A 25,970-nucleotide genomic window follows, 5' to 3' on the forward strand; every position below is an offset into this window, starting at 1 on the left:
GCTAAACCTTCTGATCAAAATCCTTGTGAAACTTTGCAAGATGTCTCCAAAATTTGAAAAACCAATGTGAAAGGGGAAAATTAAGTGACAATTACCACCAGTTTGGCCTTTTCACTAAATTTGGAAAAACCATCCACACAGGAAGCACGCTATTTGGAAAGCAATGCTTGCAAACAGCTAAAAACCACTATCATTTTATCATTTAGAAATAATACCAAAAAAAATTTCTAAAAAATAATTTTAAAGCACAAGTGCATGAATAACAAACATAAGGACAGGGAAGTTGTGTATTCCTGAAGCATAAAGCAGAGCCAAATACAATATCTATTTTAATACACATGTGATCCCCAAATTAAATGTCACTTTTTATTCATCTATAAATAATGCTTTTCCTTACTCAATTAACTAAAAATACATTAAACAACATGTACCCACATGTTAAAAGAGGGGAAAGTCAAATTTTTCTTTTTATATTGTGAATATCATTACAAGCTGTGTTCAAAATGTATGTTATAACCTTTAATAGGAAATTATTTTTAACTCCATTTAAAATCATCTTGTCAAAAACAGGATACATTTTTTTAATGTGTAATTAAGATAGTCTACAAGATTATACATTTTTGTGAAAGGATCTGTGAATCAGAAACTATAGGAAACCCTGGTCCAGAGAGGACTTGTGTGTCCTTTAACAGTACCTGACACAATTTCAGCCTCTAATGCTTACTGACTTATTAGTAAACAAATTAGAAAATTCTTCATTAGAATACAAAAAGGGCCAAGAGGAATTCATTGGAAAATTCATTCAACTTAATAACTGTACACTGTTAATGTCAATTCTAAAAAATAAAGAGGCAATTCAGCCATAACTAAAATTAACTTCTATAAGACAAAGAGAATAAACATGTAAGTATATAACCTGTAAAACATGTAAAAATGTAAATAAATAGCCTGAATTAAGGTTCACTCAAAATGTACTTAAAAAAAAAAAAAAAAAACTTTAGGAATAAAAACCAAAAGGATAAAATCAAACAGAGACTCACATGTTTAAAAAAGGCAGTTAAAAGTATATGACACTAATACAATGTATGGCAAAAACCACTACAATATTGTAAAGAAATTAGCCTCCAACTAATAAAAATAATTGGGAAAAAAATAAAATAAAAATTTTTTTAAAAATATATGCCACTGGCCGGGACCGCCCGTGACGGGTGGCGGTGCGTCTCCGAGCCCAGGGCCCGCGCCGCCCCACCTGGGCTGGGTCAGGCGCGTGGCGCAGACACGCGAAGGGCTGGGAGCCCCCGGGGGGTTGGTTTTCAGCTTTTCCTGGGCTCTGGCGTCTTTGTCTGGCCCGGTGGATTTGCGGGGAGGGGGCTCTAGTGAAATTAGAAGAAGAACCAGTAACTCCTCTCCCTGTTCTCTGTTAGTGTGACCAGAACCTCTCACTGAGAAATGATTCCCTCCAGGCACGCCTGAAAGACCCCAGGCTTTGAGCAGGGAGGGTTTCGTAAACTGTGTTCCCTGCCCCGCAAAGGTTTGCCTGTTGGCCGTGTTTTTGCAGGACCTACAAACTAAAGATGTTGTGGCCTATGTTGAAGTGTGGTCAGCCAATGGGACAGAAAATTACTCCAAGACCTTTAGGAGTCAACTTGTGGATATGGGGGCAAAGGTTTCAAAAACTTTTAACAAACAAGTAACTCATGTCGTGTTCAAAGACGGGTACCAGAGCACCTGGGAAAAAGCACAGAAGAGAGGCGTGAAGCTCGTCTCAGTGCTCTGGGTTGAAAAATGCAGGGTAGCTGGAGCGCACATTGATGAGTCGCTGTTCCCTGCAGCCAACACTGACCAACACCTACCAAGCCTGCTTAAAAAAAAACGCAAGTGTATGCAGCCCAAAGATTTTATTCCCAAGACACCAGAAAATGATAAAAGACTGCAAAAGAAATTTGAGAAAATGGCTAAAGAGCTGCAGCAGCAGAAAACCACTCTGGGTACCAATGTTCCTGTCCTCTTATTTGAATCTAATGGCTCGCTGGTGTACAGTCCGACAGGTAAAGTCTACAGGGGCCACCACAGCGCAATGAAGAAGAGGCTGCAGGAGATGAAGGAGAAACGGGAAAACCTTTCCCCCACCTCCTCCCAGATGATTGAACAGTCTGATGATAACACTGTGAACTCTCTGCATGAAGCATCTTTGAACCTTTCACATGATACTTTGTGTTCAGACAACTCTTCTGCCGGTGGTCTGCCCATGTCTGCTGACGATTCTTGTGGAGGCTCTGCAAGTGGGACCCGGGAGAGGAAGTGGGGCGAGTTCATTACTGAGAGGGAAAGTGATCTGTGTGCTGCGTTGCCGGTGTTGCAGACAGGCCATGGCGGCCCCTCAGCAGCTCCCCGTCCCCTGGGTCTCTGGACTCCTCCCAGATCCACCAGCAGTCCTCCCAAGGCAGAGAGCCCCCAGCAGAGCAGGGCTGCGGGCAGGGTTGTCACCCCTGTCTCAAAGCCATCGCGGCCGGCGGCCCAGGGGCTGTCTGATGGGAAGAAGCGTTTGTCTCCTGTGTCCTCTGCTACAAAAGGCCGCCCCGAGGGCCGTGCACAAGCCATGGGCTCCTCCGTCAAGAGAAGGAAGACCCCGGAGAACTGGCCAGCCTCAGAGGAGGGGCGGAAGAGGAGGCGGTCCCTCAGGCCGCGCCCTGCAGCCTGCCTGCGGCTGTGGGAGGCGGAGAGCGGCCTGTGCTCTGTGCGGAGGCCCGCTGTCAAGAGTCTGGCCCTCGAGGAGTCCTCATACGATGATTACTTTTCTCCTGACAATCTCAAGGAGAGGGTCTCGGAGGGGCTTCTTGGGGAGCAGCTGCCCTCCAGCCCCTCTCCGCTCCGAGGTCAGAGGAGCCTTTCCAAGACCGAGAGGACCAGCCTCCTGGACAGGGCTGACCTCTCCCTCATCGGCAGAGGCCCCAGACCCGCCGTCGGCACCTGCTCCACGGCGAAGCCCGGCCCCTGCCTGGAGAGGCTTGCGCTCTCCGGGGCAGACGCGGGGCTGGGCGCCGGGACCTCGGGGGGCATGCCTGCTGCTGACGGGACCCCCGGGCCCTGTGCCCAGGCCGAGGCCCAGGGTGGGGGCGATGCCCGCCCCGCTGGGGGTGACGTTCCGCACACCCCCAGTGGACTCGTCCCCCGGATGGGACCACAGGGCGACCCCAGCCCTCTGAAAGGAAGCAGGGAGGAGAGGAAAGAATGCACTGACACCCAGAGCATGCAGAAAGAAGGCACGCCTCCCGAAACGAAGGAGTCTGCTGAAGCACACAGTGAGGGTGAACTGAACGCTGTAGGTGACTGTGCTGAGGAAGGATCCACGGAGAGGGAAGCGCCAGCCCAAGGAAGTAGAGAAAGTACGTGAGCCTCCTTTTACAGGTCTCTGCGCTCTGAGAATGTGCAACAGGGCGTCCGTCTGCCACACCTAACAGCTTTTTCATAAGCAAAATATTTCTTTTTTCCCTTTTTAAAAAATCTTGAAGAACGTATGTTTGAATTTACAATGGTAAATTCATTATTCCTGAGGAATAGACAGTTTACTGCCCTAAGGAGGTTCTAGGTTCCTTGCTTAAGCCTGTTGTTATGAATACATTTCTCTAAGTCCTATAGGTGCTGTCTTTTGTGAAAAATGGCCTAGAGAGGGTGTTTGTCCTGGTTTCACTGTAGCCTCTCACTGCAGCATCACTGAGCAAAGATGCACACTAGTGGAGAGCTTTTAAAATGATCTGTTTATAACAGGGAGGCTGTTTACTTTAAAAGGGAAATTAAAGCAGTGTAAATCATGCATCTGTTTATAACAGTGAGGCTATTTATTTTAGAAGGGAAATTATGGCAGTGTAAATCATGGCATTTTGTCAAAAAAAGACAAAAGCATAAATATGAAAGTAAGTTATCAATATTTATTTTTGAAAAAACTAGCTGGTGTTAGTTCTGAAGAAATATTTTTTTTAAATACTTTAAGCAAGTAGTTCATTGTAATAGACCTTTTTAGACTTCTTTTTATTTGCTTTAAGTGTATAATTTAAATAGATTTATTCCTATCTAATTAAAACCATGGCAGCAGACTATGCCATTATAGCAAAAGTAACAACAATAGAAAACCTTTTTGACTTTCTGATTATATGCACAAATAGGTTTTGGCAGTCAAAAGTGAAAAATCATGAACTTAAATCATATCCACCTAAAGATTGGGTTAAAATTTCAGTGAGGCCAAGTTTATTCTTCATTATTTTGTTAAATCCTGAAATCATCTTAACCTTCATCTTTTTTTTTTCGCCCGTCTTAACCTTTTTAAAATGGAGAAGTCATAGGGATTGAAATGGACATAGTTGTACTGCGTATTTTTCCCTTGGGTTTAGACTCCTCAGAATCATCTCAGAGAATTTAGTCTGTGTATTATTAACGTTTTTATATCTGAGCTTTCTCATCTATATAAAACTTTATTAAATATTTATAAAATACGTAAAATTTGACAACCTTTATTTTATGTTCCTTTATGGTTGGTATGTGCTTTCAAAATATTTACTTTAAAATGATGTCAGATCTAAGTTAATAGAAAACAGTGGGTATACAGAGTTGTAGTAATTAAGAAGATCCTGATCTTGAACCTTACATTCTCATTCTCTGTTTTCATCGCCGCTTTTGAATAATACTTAATGATGTGCAAACATAAATCAAGTAAAAATAAAAATCTGCTCTCAGGTAGTGTGAAGCACCCTACGGCCCAACACTGTGAGCAATGATCGTCCTCCTCTGGGACTCACCCCACGTCCAGGGCCCTGTGGGGTCTGGGGTCTTGGGGTGTGGGAAGGACCCCGGAATAACTCAGTCTGACTCAGAGATGGGGTCAGATATTCTCAGTGCACTAATGTCAGGACATCTAGATGCCCCTTGTTTTATGTCATTTCAGTAGACAGAAAATCACTGAATTTAGGGCAGGAAAAGACCTAACTATCTTGTAACCTAACTGTATCCGTTTGTTTTGTTATGTAAAATCAGGACCCACCGATGTTTTAGGAGGTCCATAGTCGGCCCACCTGGAATTTCCCCTCTTTGGGAAGCCAGCAAAGGTAAATGCACTTTGCCTGCAGCCGTCTTAGACTGTTGAGAGATGCTGAAACTGCGGAGCAGCAAAGCCCAGTCTGTACATCAAGCTGTGCCTCTCCAAATCCTGATGTTGAAATAAAAGTCTTTTTTCAAAAAAAAAAAAAAAAAAAAAAAAAAAAAAATATATATGACACTAATAAAATGAGGAAAAAGAAAAAAGCAAGACAAATAAAAGAAAGTCACTCTGAGAGGGAAAAATTAGAAAACGTCAGGCTAATAACAAAGGGCCAGTCTAAAAGTACAGGGAGAAAAGGAAAAAATAGAAGGAAGAAAATAACAAAGGATTAGATTAGTATATAGTATATGAATAGGAGTCACTTATGCCAAAATATATCTGGGAAATCACAGAAAATGGTAAAGAATATAAATGAGAAACAAACTTCATATTAGGTCAGTGGCTGATGAATTTCTAGATACAATTATTTTGGAAAGTACAACCACAATTTCATTTTAGTTTTAGAAACAAGATTGTATTTAAAGAGAAAACTCAATGATTTCTGTTCAACCATGCTACAAATTTATTAAATAAGTTAGTCAAAATTAGTAAAAACTATTTTGATCATAAACACAGTCTGCTTTTTTCCTGTATATTTATCTGTCTTCTACACTGTAGTAAATAAAATGCATTTGCTTATCTTGGGAACCTTTCACAGAGGTAAAGTGTAAATGTCAGATACCTGCTTTCAAACATGTCATAATTTGTGTGTGTGCTAAGTAACTAAGTCATTTCCAACTGTTTTCGACCCACTGGACTGCAGCCCACCTGGCTCCTCTGTCCATGGGACTTTCCAGGCAAGAACACTACAGTAGGTTGCTATTTCTCCAGGGGATCTTCCTAACCTAAGGATCAAGCCTGCATCTCCTGTATCTTCTGCATTGGCAGGCAGATTCTTTACCACTGAGCCACCTGGAAAGCCCCTGTCATAACTCAGGCAATTATATCAAGACATTCATGCTAATTTTTCATTTTACTCAATGAACATATTTTTACCTATTCATCTAAAAAAACTCTTCCAGGAATCAGCCAAAAATTTTAAAGGTCTATTATGTAAGTATTTTACATACATAAAGTTTTCACCCAAAATAAAAACTTCACATAACATAAGCACATATTTTGTTGCCTCCTCCCACAATCCTATCTGTTTTCCTTGTCACAAAATCAAGAAACTAATAACTGCCATTCAATGACTTGGCTCTACTACACTTAACACAGGACAGTTCTAACTGCAGTAACCTCAACATTCCACAGAGTGGGCCACTATGCATTTCTGATAAAAACTGGGGTCCAGCATCTCATTACATGATACAATACTTCCCAGACCATTCTCAACTTTCATCATCAACACTTACTGAGTATTCACCAAATAGCAGGTTCTACAAATTTGCAGGGGCATCACTGTCCTCACCTGCCCACTACTGGACCCATTTTCTGGTGCCATTATGTGGGCTTTCTTTTCTCCTTTCCCTTCTCAGTCCATGCCATTTAATGGAGTTGGACCTCAACCCCCATCTCCAAGAGGTACTCAACTCAGGTCTGATTGGTCAGAACATTCACAGGACCTGAGCCACAGTGACTGCTTCGGTAAGGTACAAATGAGACTCTCACCCCTGCTTATCTGTTACATGCTTCTAAGGAAGAGCTACTCTTTTCTAGTTTTATTTAGCTTTTGGAGACAACACCTGAAGAAAAGCCTGCCTGCAAGTGAGGCCAGTAAAGAGGCAAGGAGAGAGACTAACAGGTTGCCTAGATTTAGCTGCATATGAAGCCAACAATATTCCCTGGACTCTTCTGTCATATAAACCAATAAATCTCTCCTATCTTTTTCTCCCAAGTTTGTCTGAGTTGGACAGCTGTCAAAAATAGAATTCTGACAGAAAGTGTATCCAATACAATTCACAAATAGAGTGACAATTAATGAGCCTTTGAATGTGAAACTAGATTTAAAAAAAAAAAAAAGCTGAAGTATAGGACAGTGAGAACAGCCTGATCCCAAGCTGGAAGTTGGCAATCCCAGTTATGCAGAATCAAAGAAACAAGTCAAAAACACTGCCTGTGGTAACTTAGGGTTTGCATCATGTGCCCAATATGATTGGAACATTGCGAGACTCAGTATTAAAAGTCAGTAATTGAGACCACGTTATCAAGTTCAAGAGGATAAGGTCCAGGTAGGGGTGAAACAGATGAAGGGAATTTAAAGTTACAAACACCTAGTTATAAAATAAATAAGCCAGGGGTGTGCAATTTATGGGGCTTCCCAGGTGTTTCAGTGGTAAAAAATCCACCTACCAATGCAGGGAAGATGCAGGAGCTATGGGTTTGATCGCTGGGTTGGGAAGATTCCCTAGAGGAGGAAAAGGCAACCCACTCAGGTATTCCTGCCTGGAAAACTCCATGGACAGAGAAGATTGGTGGGCTGCAATCCATGGGGTCTCAAAGAGTCAGACATTCTAAGCAATAGAGCAAGCATGCATATAATAAACAGCATAAGGAATGTGGTCAATAATATTGTAGTAATTTTGTATGGGAACAGTTACTAGACCTATCATAGTGATCATGATACTAATGTAATATTGTACATAAACTATATTTCAATTAAAAAACAAAAACAGGGAATATCAGTGGTGGTCCAGTGGTTAGGACTCCTCACTTTCACTGCCAATAGTAAGGATTTGATCCCTGATCAGGGAATTAAGATACTGCAAGGTGCACAGCACAGCTTGGAATAGAATGGAATATATAAAACAAGAAGATACAGCCCAAACTCCTTTGTGTGGAATGTAAAGCCTTCAAAGAGGACTTCCCTGGTGGTCCAGTGGTTACGAACCTGCCTGCCCATATGAAAGACACACGGGGTCAGCCTCTGGTCAAGGAACTAAGATCCCACATGCCACAGGTCAACAAAGCCCGTGAACCACAACTATTAAGCCTGCATTCCAGAGCTCAAACGCCGCAACTCCTGAGCCCACGTGCTGCAACTACTGAAGCCCATGAACTCTAGATCCACAAGAGAAACCATCACAATGAGAAGTTTGTGCACCGCAATCTGAAAGTAGCCCCTGCTCACCACAACTGGAGAAGGCCCACAGGCAGCAACAAAGAACCCATGCACCACAATGAAGACCCAGCACAGTCAAAAATAAACAATTAATTAAAAAAAAATAATGATCTGGCTTATGTCCCTCTGTATATTAGGGATTGTTCTATATTGTAAGGGATAGGAAATATAAATCGGACTTAAAAAAAACGTGGCCTGTAGTACCTCATAAAACCAAAAAGTACAGCTTCAGTCAAGGACTTATCCAGAGATTCAGAATATCATCAGGTCTCCAGCTCCATTGTTCTACCATCTTCTCTCTTCTAGGAATTGCTCTGACCTCAAGTAGGCTCCAATCACAATAGCAATGCTGGCTATAATAGTTCTAGGCCCTACCTCCTCATTACACAAACGGAAGACAGCAACACATCTCCTTCATAAATGCTCAGAGAAGAGAGGTCTCCAGCAAAAGTCCTGAGATTCACTCTGAGTCACCTTAGGTCACATGCCTACTTCAAAACAATCACCAAAGTCAGAGACTGGCATGCTCTGATGGCTTAGCCTAGGTCAAGGATGCACCTTGAAGCTGGAGGTGACTGAGAAGGGAAAACCAATTACACCTTTCAGTCTCACACCCTTCCATTGTATCTCTTACAAATTATGCTCCAGTGACACCCATTTATGTTGAGTTCTCTAAGTGCTGTGAGTTGAACTATGCCACTGCAAAGGATATGTTGAAGTCCTAACCACACCAGACCTGTGAACGTGACCTTATCTGGAAACAGGGCCTTTGCAGATCTACTTAAGAGAATGTCATATTCATACATCTAATATGACTGGTGTCCTATAAGAAGAGAAGAGACCTACAGGGAGAGTGCCATGTGAGAAGGAAGTGATGGAAGCAGAAACTGAAGAGACTCATCTACAAGCCAAGGAATGCCAAGCATTGCTGGCAATTTCAGAAGCTAAGAGAAAAGCACAGAACAAATTCTCCCTTGCAACCTTAAGAGACAGCATCACCCTATCAACACCTGATTTCAGGCTTCTGAACTCCAGAACTGGGAGAGATTAAATTTCCGATGTTTTAAGTCACCCAGTTTACAGTACTCTGTACCACAACCTTAGAAAACTAACACAAGTAAGAATAGTCCATGATTCTCTGACACAAACTCTTTGCTCCTTCTGGAGTGTCCTCCCCCAGATTGTCTATTTACACGAAACTTCTCAGATCTGCCCAAATGTTCTCTTCTCTGTGACACTTTCCACCAGCACCCACAGTACAGTTAGTCTCTCCACCACACAATAGTCCAGTACCACATCTTGCCCATGTTTATATTATTAAATTGTAATAGCCTGTGCACATAGCTAACAATCAACCCTTCAGAATTATGAGCTGTTCAAGGGGAAAGCAAGACTTGATTCTAACCCACCTTCACAGCCTCAAGTCAGGGCACAGTATCTAATGTATAGTAACCAATCAGAAGCTACTCATGAACTGAACAGGCTGATGGCTCATCTCAAAAGGTAACAAGCATGATTTCAGAGAATTGGCTATTCTAGATTATAGAGAACTGAAGATGGGCCTTGAGGTAGAATCTAGATAATAAAGAAGAAAAGAAAGAATGTGGGGGTAGGGATGAAGAGGGGTGCTGAATTTAGCAAATATGCAGAAAAACTATTACAAAGTAGAAAAGCTGGGTTAGGGAAAAGGGGTTATATGTAAAGCATTTGAGGGCCTTTTGTTGAGGGTCATTTTACAGATAATGGAGTTAAAAAAAGAAAAAGAAAAACATTTCTGAGCAAGACAGCAACGTAAGTTCTCAGGGGATTACATGACACAGGGTAGAATGATTCCGGAGGTGCAAGAAACCAACCAGAGTGCAACAGAGGTAGGTCAGCAAGGAGGCGAAGGGCCAGGTGCACTAGGGTGGCAGCAGAAAGAACAGAAAGGAACACATTTCTAAGACTTTAAAGAAGGGAGAATAAACAGAAAGAGCAAAAGACTACTCCTAAGTTTTGATCTGTGGTTATCTAAACTAGGATTTGCTACTGAAATAAGAAGTACAAAGGAAAACACTTTTTTTTTTTTTTTTTTAATGATAACAAGTTTGGTCTTTTGTATTGAGTCTTGTATTGTATGGCTCAATACAAGCTAACAGCACAATATCCCAATAAAGATGCCCAGCAAACAGTGGAAAATAAGACAATGAAATTTAGGAAAAATAAAAGGATAGAAAGACAAACATGGCAGTCATTCAGGTACATTTCTAAAAGTCATAATACATATGACTTGAAATACATATACACAGCAGAATTTCATTCCTTCACTCAACAATAGCTACTGAGCACTATGTCTCAGGCACTGCTCTAGGCTCTGGGAATATAACCGTGAGCAAAAGAGATAAAAATCCCTGCCCTCATGGGCTTATATTCTACTGGGAAAATTCATAAACACAAATTTAGGGCTTCAGATTACTTCCTCTTAGTAATTACCATAAACAAGATAAGTATTTATTTTACCTTCTTTTTTTTTAACCATATTTTATTTTCTAGAATTTTTACTTCACTAGTTACAAAAGTATATGCATATCCTCAGACCAGTATATATGCATATCCTCAGACAGAACTCAATGAATTTAAATTTTTTTTTATGCTAGCTTTCCTGTTGTAACAAACCTATTTTCCCTCTTTGTTTCTCAAAGTGCTGGAGAAGGCAACGGCAACCCACTCCAGTATTCTTGCCCGGAGAATCCCGTAGACAGAGGAGCCTGGAAGGCTATACAGTCCATGGGGTCGCAAGAGTTGCATGTGACTTAGCGCCTAAACCACCACATAAGGTTCTCAGTAGGTTATTGTATTCCACCTGCCCAAAAGTTGTATAGCAGGAACTTAAAAGAATTAAGTGCATATTAACTTCATAAATGAGCTTAACATCTTTTTTTTTTTTTTTTAGCTTAACATCTTTACTTTCTAACAATGGGATATATTTATCCTCTAAAGAAAAACTTTGATAGTGATATCACAAGTAGAAAAACATGATTACTGAATCACACAAAAATGAATGGAAGTGGCACGGCTCTGGAAATCATCCACAAAAGATTTCATAGTTATCTTTATTAAACTGACACCATTAACCTTATCCTCTGTAATTAATCATTTCTACAGTATCTTACAGTTAGGAAAAAAAATGAACTGACTTTCTAATTACAACCACACAATAATCCAAATTTTAAACAACACCCTCAGAGTTATCCTGAAGATTAAATGGTACAATATACATGAAAATGTTTGGCCAGGTCTCTGGCATGTGGTATGGATTCAGTGATAACTTTAGTGAATCTAATCCTATTATTATCCTATGTTCCTTTCAACTAACGAAAAAGATCTTACTAGAGCAATTGTAACACAGGATTTATGGAACTAAAAGGCTTAAAAAACACACCCAACTTGATGCTGACCCAAACCAGAAAGGTATTCATTCTAATGTCTCTTAGGTTAATAACAAAGAAGTCTGTAAGTTAAATAAAAGATACAAACTAACATATAATCAAAACCAACATTTCACTCTTCCCCTAAAAAATCCTACAACTAAAAATTTAATGGAAGGGTTTTTTTAAAGACTATAGACATGTTTCTCTTACTTTCATTTTTTAAAATGCAAATTTCAGAAGCCCACAAAATACAATGAAATTATCAGAATGAAGGTCTTAACTGTTTGCCCAGAAAAGAGCACTGACACTAGCTGGAACTGGCTCAAATGGAGCATCCACAACAACCTGGGAAGCCCCTTCACTCTCACATGACACCATCTGAGACAACCTGCATCAATACTGCCTGTTCCCCCTAAAAAGTGGTTCTTTTCCAATCCTCTGGACCGTCCTCATGGACACTTGGATCTGCTCTCTCTCTATGTAGATGATGCTAACACTCTGTCCCACAGGTGGAAATCCTGAAAGTACTCCAATCTCAGTGTGTGCAAAATTAAACATCTCAAATTTGTTCCACCTGTGTCCCTGCGTCTGTTAATGATACCACCATCCCCTCAATCACCTAAGATAGGGTCTAGCTTTCGTTCCCTCACCATCCCCCTTTCTTCCCCAAAACAAGCCAGTTTCAAAGAAAGATCAGTCATTCACCTCTATACCACCTAGCATCTATCCCTTCCTCCATTCCTACAGTTTATCTCAAGTTCTCATTACTCCTGACCTGACCCACACCAAGGTTCCAATCTAGTGGCCCATCATCTCTCATGCTTAAAATGAGTCCACCTTCTCCGAACATTATAGACAGATTGATCTAGCAACATATGTCCCTCCCCACCCTGTGGGCCCCGACTGCCTACCAAGGCATCCTAAATTGTCAGAACTTGAAAAATTCCCCTCTGAGCCAACAATCCATTCACTTGATCATGGATGTGCTCAAATTCAAAACGCTTTGGTCCCATCTTCAAAGGCCATTCCTGCTCTGACTCCAATCTGTAATGACTGTAATGTCATGAAAACAAGATGAACAATGCTATTCTACTGCTCACAGGCTAAAGGTCAAAACTCTCAACCCAACCGACAGGGCTCCACGTGGCCTGGTTTCTGCTTATCCCTCCAGTCTTGCCATGCTTCCCTTTGCTCTCTCTGCTCAAGCCACCTGGCTTTCTATCCATCCTGAAATGATCCCTCTCATCTCCAAGCCTCTGTACACACCGGCCCATTAGTGGACCACCTCCCATGTAGGTAGTGGGATTTCACCCTTCAGATCGCAACTCAAAAGCCTCACTAACCTTACTTTTCCAAACTAAATCAAGTCCTCCATTTGCTCCCTTCTCTTCACTGCCATAGCTTTAATAAAAATGATAAGAAATTGATTACTACTCGCAAACTAGAATGTAAGCTGTATAGAGCTGGACTGTGTCTGTCCTGTTAACAACTGTAATTTCATAACATAATCCAGAGTTGCCCTCAACAAGTTGTTGTAAATTAATGTAGTTCATGAGCCAGAATTATATTACCCAGAACCCTAAATAAAGGTACAAGGCTGGCCATACTGTACAAATCTATTTTGAAATCACTTGCTTTCTCCATAAACAACAAAGAGCTCATCTCCATAATGTTCTCCAAGTTCCCTTGAAGATATGACACTACATGAGCCTATAATTCTACTGTTCCAAACTTCTCTCTAGCATTTCTCCTCTATATACCTTGGCACTAGAATATTTCACTTCTGGTCTCCACAATTTTGTTTGTATCCTTCGTTCCATCTGAAAAAAATTTTTTTTTCCAGTTCCACATTTCCAAATTCTACTTATCCTCAAAAGTTCAAAATCAGTGTCATCTCCTCCTCAAAATATCCCTGCATTCCCTCAGCTAATCACATCTTCTCCACTCCTGAATTCCCACAGGTTCTCCTTTGCCTCATTCAGGTCTCAGATCAAATGTCACTTCAAATGAGAGCCTTCTCCTAAAGTTACCAACTGGCTATAATTCTCTATCCTGTCTTATTTTCTTAACAGCGTTTACCAAAAAATTGTTATTTTATTTTGTCTGTTTACTTCTTAACTGTGTCTCCCTTCTAGAATGTGAGATCTATGAGAGCAGGGGCCCTGTCGGTCTTGTTCTCCATATTTCCCCACTCCTCCACATTTGACATCAAAAATGTTCAGCAAATATCAGCCAAAGGCATGCAGTCCTTATGATTAGGGTTATCTATGTAACAGATTTTTCTCTAGTTATATTCCAAACTCCTTGTGGACCAGACCAAAATCTGGCTAGTCTACTTGTATCATCCAGCAATCCTTGCACAAGGAAAGCAAATAATAGTTGCTACTAATTAATGAATGATCTCTCCAAGAGGTACTACCCTGAACCAGGCCAACTCAGAACTCCACATTTTCCAGAAACCAGGGCAAATAGGAACCTCCTTTGACGCCCTCTCCAAGACAGACCTTGTTCCAATCGGCCTCCTCCAGTGAGCGTCCAAAAGCTAGTTTCTTTACTTCCTTTAGCCAGTAACCACCGGTTCTTCTATCTCTAATATCTCACAGTCCAACCCGTTTCCCTTCTATCTCCAAACAAATCTCTCCAAGAGCTCTGTGTCTTCAGAGTACCCCACCATCTCCAATAAGTCCGGGAACTCATCAGACCCTGGAGAACGAGGGGATGTTCAAAAGAAGTGTTAAGGTAGGCTGGCTCTCTCACCTTTTCTTTTACCTCGTTTTTTCAGAAAGAGGCCCAGTTTCAGAGATTGGCTTTGATACTCTTCGGAATCGTAAGCTTTCGTCCCACGTAGCTTTCGTCCCTTTGGGGTGCCCCCACCCTTCCTAGCACCTTTTCAACTTCTAGTACCGAAGACCCCAGGCCAGAGACGAAGATCTTCCCGGAAGCAAGTGGTCCTGAAACATGATGGGTTAGCCCTCCTCTCCCCAATTTCTGTGGGGCATCCGCCTCTGGCCTGGGGCCGTCTTTTGAGCGCCCCTTAGCCTCGACCTCCGATACTATCTCCCACTCACCTGAAGCGGCCCCCGCAGTGCTGGCATTGCTCGCCCACCCAGCCGGCGGGGCAGACACACTGGCCGGTGCCAGGGTTGCAGCGGCCGCCGTTGACACAGGGCCGGTCACATTCCTTGGCCTCGGCTGCGGCTGAGCCCGACACCGCCGCCGCTGCCGCCGCGGCCTCAGCAGCCCAGGGAAGTAGCAGCAGCGGCGGGAGCAGCAGCAGCAGCAGGCGCCGCCGCCGCCGTGGGAGGCGCAGCCCGGTCCGCAGCCCCGGCCTTCCAGCCCTAGACGCGTCCCAGTCCCGACACCGCCTGCCGTTCCTGCTTGTGGGCGCTGGTGTCACCACGGTCCTCAGCCTCGCCTCAGTCGCCGCCGCCACCATCTTCCCGGGGCTGAGACGGTGTCCCGTGAACACATATACCCTCACACACACACATAGACCGCACGGCCGGCTCAGCTTCGCCTGGCCGTGCGGGGAGGGACTGTGCGGACGGTGGCTCGGGCGGTCAATCCTGAGGGCGGGGCCAGAGCTGCCGCGGGAGGCGGGGCCGGCGCGTGCGTGCGTGCGTGGGCGGGGCCGGCGGACTAGCGTCATCTGGAACGCGTTTCCCTGAAGGCGGACCTGTAACGCAATGTGTGTAGGGCGTAAAGAGTTCTTCTCCCCGTCTCCCTCGACCTTGGTGTCCAGGATCTCTCGCTCTCTAGTTCTATTCATTCGCTTCGCACGGCCGCGCCTGGGTAGCAGTCTGAAGCACCCTCGTCCCGTTGGTTTCTCGGAGCCAGTCGCTTCTTAAGCCAAGCCGGCCGAGTTGAGCGCTGCTGTCCAGGGACCCTGGCTCCAATCATCACTCTACCCCAAGTTTCGCTGCGGGGCAGAAGGGGCCTAGGAGTCTGAGTCGTGATGTGGTACTAGCTGCGGTACTGTAGGAGTGCTGCGAGCCTCTGCTTTGACCTTTGTAATACAGTGTTAACGAAGCAACACGTGTGTTAAGAACCTATGGTCAATGAATGCCTAGAACTGAAGGCACACAGCAAGGCTTTCCTTGATACAGCCTGATTCAGTAGCAAACCAGACCCCGCACCTTTAATTCTGTAGAGGAAGTTTGGGGTTACCTTGTTCCCCACTGTTTGCCCTCCAGTCATCTCGAAAGGGCAGCATAAAATTAGGAACTGGAGCCCCCCTTTCCGCGTCCTGGCCCACTTTAAACACATAGGTCTGCGCCTAAAGTCCTTCTTGTCAGGTAGTATGTTACTTTGGTAATCCGCAATGAAACATGCCTGCTGGCAGTATAACCTTGTGTGGTCCCCAACCCTGGAATCTGGACGGACCTGTTACTGGATTTAACCAAGAAGAAAGTAGGGTAAGTGTTGATGTGCACGTTCCAGGTCAGCCTTAAGAACAACGCAGCAATTCTGATTTTGAGCTCTTGATAGTCCTGACCTGCAGCTTCTTTTCCACTATGCCACAAAGAGAGCATTTGGAGGAAAAGTAGGAGCCCAATTTGGGGAACGAAATGGCATCGCACTCCAGTATTCTTGCCTGGAGAATCCCAGGGACTGGAAAGCCTGGTGGGCTGCCCTCCATGGGGTCCACAGAGTTGGACACGACTGAAGCGACTTAGCAGCAGCAGCAGCGTGAGCCCAATTAACACCAAGAACTGAGATCCCAGACACAAAAATCTGGTAGATCCATCCCAGCTGCGGGACCAAGTCAGTGAAGAAAGAAGCCCTTGTTCCCGCCACCTGGGCGCTTCCACGTTACCTAGAACAGAGACAAGTCTTTCTTACTTTGCCTTATCCAAAATCCTGAGAAATTATACACTGGCTTCTGTTTTAAGCCTCCAAGTTTTAGAAAGATTTGTTACTCACCAACAGATAACCAGAACATTGTCTGACATAAGGCTTGTGCTGTGACAGATATTGCCATGGCAGCTGTCTCAGAGTTTGGGCACCTTGCAGTCCCTAGGAAATAAAGAAAGGCCTTTGTGCACTTTGAAGCTTCTCTTCATAGAGCACAGAATTCTAAAATTCTAGGATGTACCTTATATATCCAGGTCCTGACCTTCCTCATTCTGCATCCCCCTGAAGCCTAGTAAAGCTGAACTGTACAACAGCCCACTCTCCACCCACACATCCCCCCTATTCTTACGTGAAACCCGTGCTCAGCCTAGGCCCTAGCACTGGTATTCTGGTTTGTAGGTTGTGTTTTTGCTACAGAGTCCTACATGGGGATAAGTACGGATGAGACAGGAAAATGGAATACGTGGCCCTATCGTGAGTCAGGCTGACATGTAGCCATGCCTTGGCTTCAGGAAGCAGTGTTCCTCCAGGCCAGAAATGGAACCAGCCTATTCCACCACTCCCCACAGCAAGACTGAGCTCGGGGTGAGAAGTTAAACATGACTTTCCCAACATATGAGGTTAACAGGAAATGGCTTGCATCTATACAAAAGCAGTATGACTATTTTCACTCCAAAGCTCTCAAACCTTGCTGCAACATTCTTTTTCTTACTTCCTTAATTTATTCCCTTCTCTAGTTCTTTTTCCTTAGCCTTAAAACATGCTCAAATTATCTTGTCCTTAAAAACAAACAAAATATTTTCTTGTGAAGGGAAGTATTGATATTTTCTTTCTAAGGAGAAAGAAGCCATACTATTGTCAGAGTCTGCTATACTTTATGTATGATGCATTAAAGATGGCTACAAATTCTTTTACAGTCTTTCAGTGGAAAGATGGGGACTAATCCCCCAGTCCTTGAATCTGGGGTGGCCTTAGTGCTTTGTTTAATCAATAGACTATGATAGAAGTGATGGGCAAAGAATTTGAGTCTAGGTCATAGGAGGTTTTTCAGTTTCCTCCTAAGTGGCTCAGAGCACATACTCTGGGAAATCCAGCTGCCTTAAAAGAAGTCTAGCTACTCTGAGACTTCAGTTCAGTCGCTCAGCCGTGTCTGACTCTTTGCAACCCCATGGACTGCAGCATGCCAGGCTTTCCTGTCCTTCACCAGCTCTCTGAGTTTACTTAAACTCATGTCCATCAAGTCGGTGATGCCATCCAACCATCTCATCCTCTATCATCCCCTTCTCCTCCTGCCTTCAGTCTTTCCCAGCATCAGGGTATTTTTCAATGAGTCAGCGCTTTGCACTAGGTGGCCAAAGTATTGGAGCTTCAGCTTCAACATCAATCCTTCCAATGAATGTTCAGGGTTTATTTCCTTTAGGATTGACTGGCTTGATATCCTTGCTGTCCAAGGACCTCTCATGAGTCTTCTCCAAAACCACAGTTCAAAGGCATCAATTCTTCAGCGTGCAAACTTTTTTATTGTCCAGCTCTCACATCTGTACATGACTCCTGGAAAAACCATAGTCATCTATGTACACTTCGGAGTGGGTTCTGGTACTATAACATCCAGTCACTTGTAATGAAAAGGGATCACTGCTGCTCTGAAAGTACATATGCAGGACTCCTTATGCCTTATCACCTAGATTCTGTGGCTGTTCTACCTGAAATCCCATGCCACTTTTTTCTCCACTAGTCCTTATCAAGGCAGCTACCTCCAGGTTCCAAAAAAGTTAATGTCAATAGTCAAGAATTCTTAGCCTGTTAACTGTTCTAAGTTCAGACTCTAAACAACATTGTTCTTACCAGCTGCACGGCCAAGGTTATTTGCCACTAAGATGGTATGAAGTAGTCTCTGCTAGTTTCTTGGGCTTTTGATTTTTTCCCTCAAGAAAAGCATTCTCTCTGTATGGTCCCTTTGCTCTCTCCGATTTCAAGTCATCATTTTCTATATCTTTGCTTGCATTATAGCATTGTCTCCAGGTCATGGACATGAATGATTTTTTTAATTTATTTTATTTTATTTTAATTTATTTAATTTATTTTAATTTATGCAGTGTCTTAGGTCCATTTCCCCAGGAGCAGATCCTGAAATAGAATTTGAGTGTACAATTTATTGGGAGAGTACTCTTAGGAGAAAGACAATGAAGGAAGCAGGGAAGGTAGCTGATCAAGGATGCAGTCTTATCTGGAACTTTAGCCTGATCCTATGGAGAGTTAGGAGCATGTATTGTACCGTAGAGTTGATCCCACCCTGAGGCAAAAGGACCAGCATTTTGTACACATGTTTCATTTAGCAGCCTTCACTCAGCAGTAAGAAGGATCCAGTAAAGGAAATTGGAAGGGGTACCAGCAGTTTACTACATACCATGAATATTTACTGAACATTATATACCAAGTAGGAATGCTCCCCTGGTAAGATCAATCTGATTAACTGTCTGACATTCCTTGAGGATCAAAAGACCTTCCTCTGCACTGTTTGAAATATCAACATATTTTAGTATGCCAAAGGTCTTATACTTTTAGTCTACCTGAAATGAAGTAATTCCCTGATTACAGATGTCAGGATCTTACCTAACTGGTTAAGTTATATATTGCCTAAGAAAAAAACTGATCCTGAAACTTTCTAATAATCGCAGCTGGGAGGGTTCTAGGAATGAAGCTCAGTTGGGTAGCAGCTCTCATATGAGGGATAGATCAACCTACAAACAAGATCCCAATACTCCTTAGCAGGGTCTAAGGGAAAGTATTTAGGGACACTTGACCTGAGAGCACAAAGCTGTGGCAGAGCCTCTTGGCCTCCATAAACAAGCCCCACAAATATAAAGTGGCCTTTCTATCAGCTCAAGGGACAAAATCCAGTCTTGGGAAGAGATAACCAATTTAAATGCAGAGGTCTTGAAATTTCTATTTGAAGAACAAGCCCAAGTCCTCAAATTTCTACAGTAGAGAACTAAAAACTCCTGTATGTAGATTAAATGTTATGAAAACAGTAATAGCATTAAAAGACAATTGTCCTTGCTAAATAGTATACTCATGAGGAATGACTTCAAATTAGAGCTTCCCAAAACTAAAGCCATTTCCCCTCAGGTTTATTGAGATATGATTACAAAACAGCAATCTATACATTTTAGGTGTACAGCATAATAATTTCATTTTCACACATCATGAAATGATTATCACAATAAATTTAGTAGAACATCTATCATCTCATATAGATATAAAATTAAAGAAACAGAAAAAATACTTTTCCTTATAGTCATAATTCTTAGGATTTACCTTCTTAACAATTTTCATATATAACACACAAGAGAGTTTACTATATTAATCATATTGCATATTACATTTGTAGCACTTATTTACCTTTTGAATGCCTTCAATCTAATTCCAACCCCCCCCAACAACCTCCTCCTCTGGTAACCACAAATTTGATTTCTTTTATGATAAGTTTGTTTTTGAATTATAATTGACCTGAAACACTGTATGAGTTCCCAGTGTACAACATAGTGATTGGTATTTCTATAGCTTCCTAAAAGACCACCATGATAAGTCTCAGTATCATCTATTGCCATAAAGGTATTATATTATTGACTGCTTTCCCCACACTGTACATTCCATTGTTGTTGTTCAGTCACTTCGCTACCCCATGGACTGCAGCAGGCTTCCCTGTCCTTCACTATCTCCTGGAGTTTGCTCAAACTCATATTCACTGAGTCGATGATGCCATCCAACCATGTCATCCTCTGTCACCTCTTCTCCTCTTGCCCTCAATCTTTTCCAGCATCAGAGTTTTTTCCAGTGAGTCAGCTCTTCACATCAGGTGGCCAGAGTACTGGAGCTTCAGCTTAAGGATTGGTCCCTCCAATGAATATTCAGGACTGATTTCCTTTAGTATTTATTGGTTTGATCTCCTTGCAGTCCAAGGGACTCTCAAGAGTCTTCTCCAACACCACACAGTTCAAAAGCATCAATTCTTTGGTGCTCAGCCTTCTTTATGGTCCAACTCTTATATCCGTACATAACTACTGGAAAAATCATAGCTTTGACTATTTGGACCTTTGTTGGCAAAGTGATGTCTCTGCTTTTTAGTATACTATCTAGGTTGGCCATAGCTTTTCTTCCAAGGAGCAAGCATCTTTTAATTTCATGGCTACAGTCACCATCTACAGTGATTTTAGAGCCCAAGAAAATAAAGTCTCTCACTGTTTCCATTGTTTTCCCATCTATTTGCCATGAAGTGATGCGACAGATGCCATGATCTTAGTTTTTTGAATGTTGAGTTTTAAGCCAGCTTTTTCACTCTTCTCTTTTACCTTCATCAAGAGGCTCTTTAGTTCCTCTTCGCTTTCTTCTATAATGGTGGTGTCATCTGCATATCTAAGGTTATCGATATTTCTCCTGGCAATCTTGATTCCAGCTTATGCTTCATCCAGCCCAGTGTTTCGCATGATGTACTCTGCATAGAATTTAAATAAGCAAGGTAACAGTATACAGCTTTGATGTACTCCTTTCCCAATTTTTAACCAGTCCATTGTTCCAGTCTGGTTCTAACCGTTGCTTCTTGACCTACATACAGATTTCTCAGGAGGCAGGTAAGGTGGTCTGGTGTTCCCATCTCTTGAAGAATTTTTCAGTTTGTCATGATCCACACAGTCAAGGCTTTAGCGTAGTCAACAAAGCAGAAGTAGATGTGCTTCTGAAATTCTCTTTCTTTTTCTGTGATCTAGAGAATGTTGGCAATTTGATCTCTTGTTCCTCTGCCTTTCCTAAATCCAGCTTATACATCTGTAAGTTCTTGGTTCATGTACTGTTGAAGCCTAGCTTGAAGAATTTTGAGCATTGCCTTGCTAGCATGTAAAATGAGCACAATTGTATGGTAGTTTGAACATTTATTGGCATTGCCCTTCTTCAGGATTGGAATGAAAACTGACCTTTTCCAGTCCTGTGGCCACTGCTGAGTTTTTCAAATTTGTTGATATATTGAGTGCAGAACTTTAACAGCATCATCTTTTAGGATTTTAAATAGCTCAACTGGAATTCCATCACCTCTACAAGCTTCCTTCATAGTAGTGCTTCCTAAGGCCCACTTGACTTCACACTCAGGATGTCTGGCTCTAGATGAGTGACCAGACCATCATGGTTGTCTCGGTCATTAAGATCTTTTTTGTGCAGTTCTTATGTATATTCTTGCCACTTCTTCTTAATTTCTTCTGTTTCTGTTTGGTCCTTAGTATTTCTGTCCTTTATTGTTCCCATCTTTGCATGAACTGTTCCCTTGGTATCTCTAATTTTCTTGAAGAGATCTCTAGTGTTTCCTGTTCTATTGTTTTGCTCCATGTCTTTGCATTTCATACCTATAACACTTATTTTGTAACTGCAAGGTTTTCCTTCTTAATCTCCCTCACCTATTCTTCTCCTCCTCCCACCCCACTCCTGAAGCTACCCTTTTTGATAAAACTTCTCAGAATTAGAGGCAACAACCTGTATTAGTTTTCTGTGAGTGCTATAACAAATCATTAAAAACTTGGTAGCAAAAACAACAGGAGTTTATTCCCTCACATTTCTGGGTTTCATCAGGGCTGCATTCCCTCTGGGGACTTTAGGGGAGAATCCTTCCTTGACTGTTCTAGCTTCTGGTCGCTATTGGCATTCCTTGTCCTCCTTGGCTTGTGGCCACATCACTCCAATTTTTGTCATCACATTGTCTTCTCCTCTGTGTTCTCTTCTCCTGTGTGTATCTCTTATAAGTATCATTGTTATTAGACCTAGGGCCCACCTAGGTAATCCAGAATGATCTCGTTATCTCAAAATCCTTAATTAATTTCATCTACAAAGACCCTTTTCCAAATACACTAACATTTGTGGGTTCTTGGGCAAGAATGTGGACAAATCTCATGGGGCACCCCTGTTCAGCCCTATACATGAAATCAACTCATTCAATTTATCCATTTATGCAACTAGTATTTATTCAATGGCTGCTATGAACTAAAGATTGATCTAGGCTCTGGGGAGGCAGCAGTGAAAAAACATATAAAAGAAAATCCTCACATCCATTAGAATCGCTACTATCAAACAAACAAACAAAATACATAAAATAACAAATGACAAGAGTATGGAGAAATTGGAATCTTTGTGCACCATTAACGTGATTGTAAAATGATACAGCTGTTATGGTGAATGGTTTGGCAGTTCCTGGAAACATTAAAAATAGAATTACCATATGGGCCAGCAATATCATTTGTGGGTGTGTATGTATATATATGTATATATACCTGCAAAACAATTGAAAGCAGGATCTTGAAGTGATATTTGTACACTCATGTTCACTGCAACATTATTTTTGTACACTAGCCTAAAAGGTAGAAGCAATCTGAGCATCCATCAATGGATGAGTGGATAAATAAAATGTGGTAACTAAGTACCCATGTAATAATATTCAGCCATAAAGAGGAAAGAAATTCTGACATATGCTACAACATGGATGACTCTTGAAGACATGTTAAGTGAAATAAGTCAGCCACAGTTATGTATGATTCCTCTTACGTGAGGTAACTGTGGGGAGGAGAAAGTGGGCCCTGGTTATTTAATAGATATGGAGTTTGAGTTTTGCAAGATGAAAAAGTTCTGGACAACAATATGAACCTACTTAACACTACTGAACTGTATACTTAGAAATGTAAAGAGGAACTTCCCTGGTGGTCCAGTGGTTAAGAATCTACTTTCTAATGCAGTGGACATGGGTTCAACCCCTGGTCAGAAAGTAAGATCCCATGTTGTGGGGCAACTAAGCCCACACACTGCAATTACTGAGCTGGCACACCTCCACTAGAAAGAAGCCTGTGTGCTGCAACTGAGACCTGATATAGCCAAACATAAATAAATAAATATAGTTTGAAAAACTGGTTAAGATGATAAATTTTATATGTGTTTTTTTTAACCACAGTTAAACAATTTTAAAATTGTGTTTGAAAATTCCCTGCCTTCATAGAACAGCTAAATCAGGTGGCTACAGAGATAGAGATATATAGCTTTTTTTTTTTCAGGCCACACCACTTGACTTGCAGGATCTTAGTTCCCTGACCAGGGATTGAGCCCCAGCCCCAACAGTCAAAGTACCAAGTTCTAGCCACTTGACCTCTAGAGAAGTCCCTCACCTGACTTCTTACACTATAGATTAGTTTTGCTAGTTTTTTACTTTATGTAAATGTAATGCTACAATATGGACTCTATTGTGACTGTCTTTCACTTAGCATTATGTTTGTGAGTCTCACCTGTATTGCTGTATATGGTAGCTCATTTTTTTTCATTTCTCTACGATGAACAGAGTAGGAATCTCACACAGATGTCTTGATGAACTTATGTTCACGTTTCTGTTGGGTACAGAAGACGTACTGATGAATGTTTAACAACCAGCTTGCTAGGAGGGAAAAGCCTTCAGGTGTAGCATTTGTTGATTCTTATGGTGTAAATACTCCCATCATGACCTATTTCAGGCTACCAACATGATGTCACTGAAAGTGGTGCTGGGAAACCATGCACCGAATCTGCTTCCACAAGCCAGTGGGAATCAGCTCCAGCACTATGAATGCCTAGAACCCTACCAAGAAACAGATTCCAGAACAGAATTAGTGCAAGAGACTTATTAGGGGAAACACCTGTGAAGGATAACGAGCAAGGAAGCAAGAAAAGGCAGGGAGAGGATTCAGACTGGAATAAAACTCTGACAGCTGTGAAGGAAGCAGGAAGGAAGCATTGCTTAAGAAGAGCCTCAGACTGCAGGCAGTTGCAAGAAAGCCTTGTCTGGTCTGATGGAGAGTGCTGAAGGCAAAGGCGCTGACTGGAGTAGTCCTGAATCTCACAGTATGAGGACTCCATTAGCACAAGGGTGGTGGTGGAGCCCGAACATGGCAGCTGGGCTGCCGGTTACACTCCACACAGCAGGAGCTCCAAGCACTGTATTTTCACGACCTTCACAGCTGACAGCATTCCCTTGTGCCACCTCCCTGGAGATGAGTGGGATGGCTTCTCAATCAGTGTCCTCTCTAGACATCCTACTTTTCATAAGTTGGATGAACAACTCTGACTTGTTTGAAAGCTGGACTGGCCACTTTAGACTGAATAAACCCTAGGTCCCTTGGGTAACTCAGTGAAAAAGAGAGATTCTAGAGGAAGACACCAGATTTCCTCCTAATAAAGGCAGGTAAGTGTTCTAATTATTCATTAAAGTAATAGGAGTTGACCATATTTTATTCTTAACTGATGATTTGTATCTTACTGATTACATAAGGAAAGAATAGAAAAATGGACTTAGCTGGTCAGAAATAGAAGCTGGAAAAGAACTTATAATCCAAGTTATAGTTAGCTATTGAACTAAAAGTAATGTGGTGCTTTATAAAAAACTGTCCACAAATTCTTTGATACTCCCTTTATCTTTATAAGTTGGAGTTTAGCTCCTCTGTCTAGAACGTAGGCCAGATTTTAGTGACTCAATTCTAACAAATAGAATGCGGTAGAATGTGACCATACAAAGGATAGTCAGTACCCCTCTCTCCCCACAACCCTTCTCTTTCTCTCTTCACTTTTTTTGGAAAAAGCCAGTCCTCACGTCACAGGGTCACTCAAACAGCCCGTGGAAAGGCCCAGAAGGTGAGGAATTGAGGCCTCACATCAAGAGCCAGCACAAACTTGCCAGATACGTGTGTGAGTCAACTTGGAAGTTGATCTTTTAGCCCCAGTCAAAGCTTCAGATGGTGGCAGCCCTGGCCAACATCTTAACTGACCTCCTGAAAGACCCTAAACCAGGATTGCCTAATCAAGTTGCCCTCAGATTTCTCACCCACAGGACCCATTAGAATAGTAACTTGTTGTTGTAATCCCCTAAATTTGGGGATAATTTGTCACGTGGCAAAAAGAGTTTGGAAGCCCCCTGCATACAACCAATGCCATAACAGACAATATTAGCATTGAGACAATATGGCAAACCCATGAAAGATGTTCATTTCCTTATTTCCTGCTTTTAGAGAAGCCTGCTCCTCTCCAAGCTGACTCTGATCAAAATTCACTGTCCTGGTGCCACTAGAAACACCATCTCTGTTTCTAGAGTTTGCCCAAGGCCCTACTACAGATTACTGCCAGAGTTGTGATCAAGGCCTTGGATGCCTACACCGAGATCCCCATTTCACGTTGCTGCTGAGCCACTGGCACTAGCTCCCATCATCGGAGAAGCCACCGGCAGCGATGCAGACTTCCTAACAATGAAGTGGTTTTTACATTCACTTGTACTGTGACTGTGGCAAGAACCACAAGGTCAGGGAGAAGTGGCAGGTAACCCTTTATGCAAAGCCAGCTGACCAAAAATGTGACAAAAGGTGTGGCCCAGATTGTGGTGTTTACCCAGTTAAACAGGCTGAAGCCAGATCAGCCTATCAAAAACGGCTCAAGTAACAGGGAGAGTTCAGCTGTGAACACCAGCAAG

General features: G+C 42.3%; 2 protein-coding genes across 3 annotated transcripts in view; one reads left to right on the forward strand and one right to left on the reverse strand.

Moving 5' to 3' along the window:
* Window positions 1-15,154, reverse strand: part of ATRN (attractin) — a 187,714-nt gene extending 172,560 nt beyond the window's left edge. For both annotated transcript variants that reach the window (XM_061126711.1, XM_061126712.1), the window contains exon 1: window positions 14,671-15,154. In XM_061126711.1, the coding sequence (XP_060982694.1) occupies window positions 14,671-15,038 (368 nt within the window). In that variant the 5' untranslated portion in view covers window positions 15,039-15,154. The remainder of the gene's footprint in view (window positions 1-14,670) is intronic.
* On the forward strand, window positions 1,494-5,233 carry LOC133044871 (microcephalin-like). The gene is made up of 2 exons (XM_061126710.1): window positions 1,494-3,386; window positions 5,029-5,233. Exons 1-2 carry the CDS (start codon window positions 1,655-1,657, stop codon window positions 5,055-5,057), a joined length of 1,761 nt encoding a protein of 586 aa, XP_060982693.1. The 5' UTR covers window positions 1,494-1,654; the 3' UTR covers window positions 5,058-5,233.
* Window positions 15,155-25,970: the final 10,816 nt, after the last annotated feature.

Source organism: Dama dama, chromosome 23 (genome assembly GCF_033118175.1).
Source record: "Dama dama isolate Ldn47 chromosome 23, ASM3311817v1, whole genome shotgun sequence".
In the NCBI taxonomy this organism is placed as follows: domain Eukaryota; kingdom Metazoa; phylum Chordata; class Mammalia; order Artiodactyla; family Cervidae; genus Dama; species Dama dama.

What these genes read in the sequence shown, in the direction of transcription:
- LOC133044871 (XM_061126710.1), top strand. Translation starts at nt 1,655, where the DNA reads ATGGGGGCAAAGGTTTCAAAAACTTTTAACAAACAAGTAACTCATGTC. An exon ending in AGCCCAAGGAAGTAGAGAAA is followed by an intron (nt 3,387 to 5,028) that starts GTACGTGAGCCT and finishes ATGTAAAATCAG; the next exon opens with GACCCACCGATGTTTTAGGA.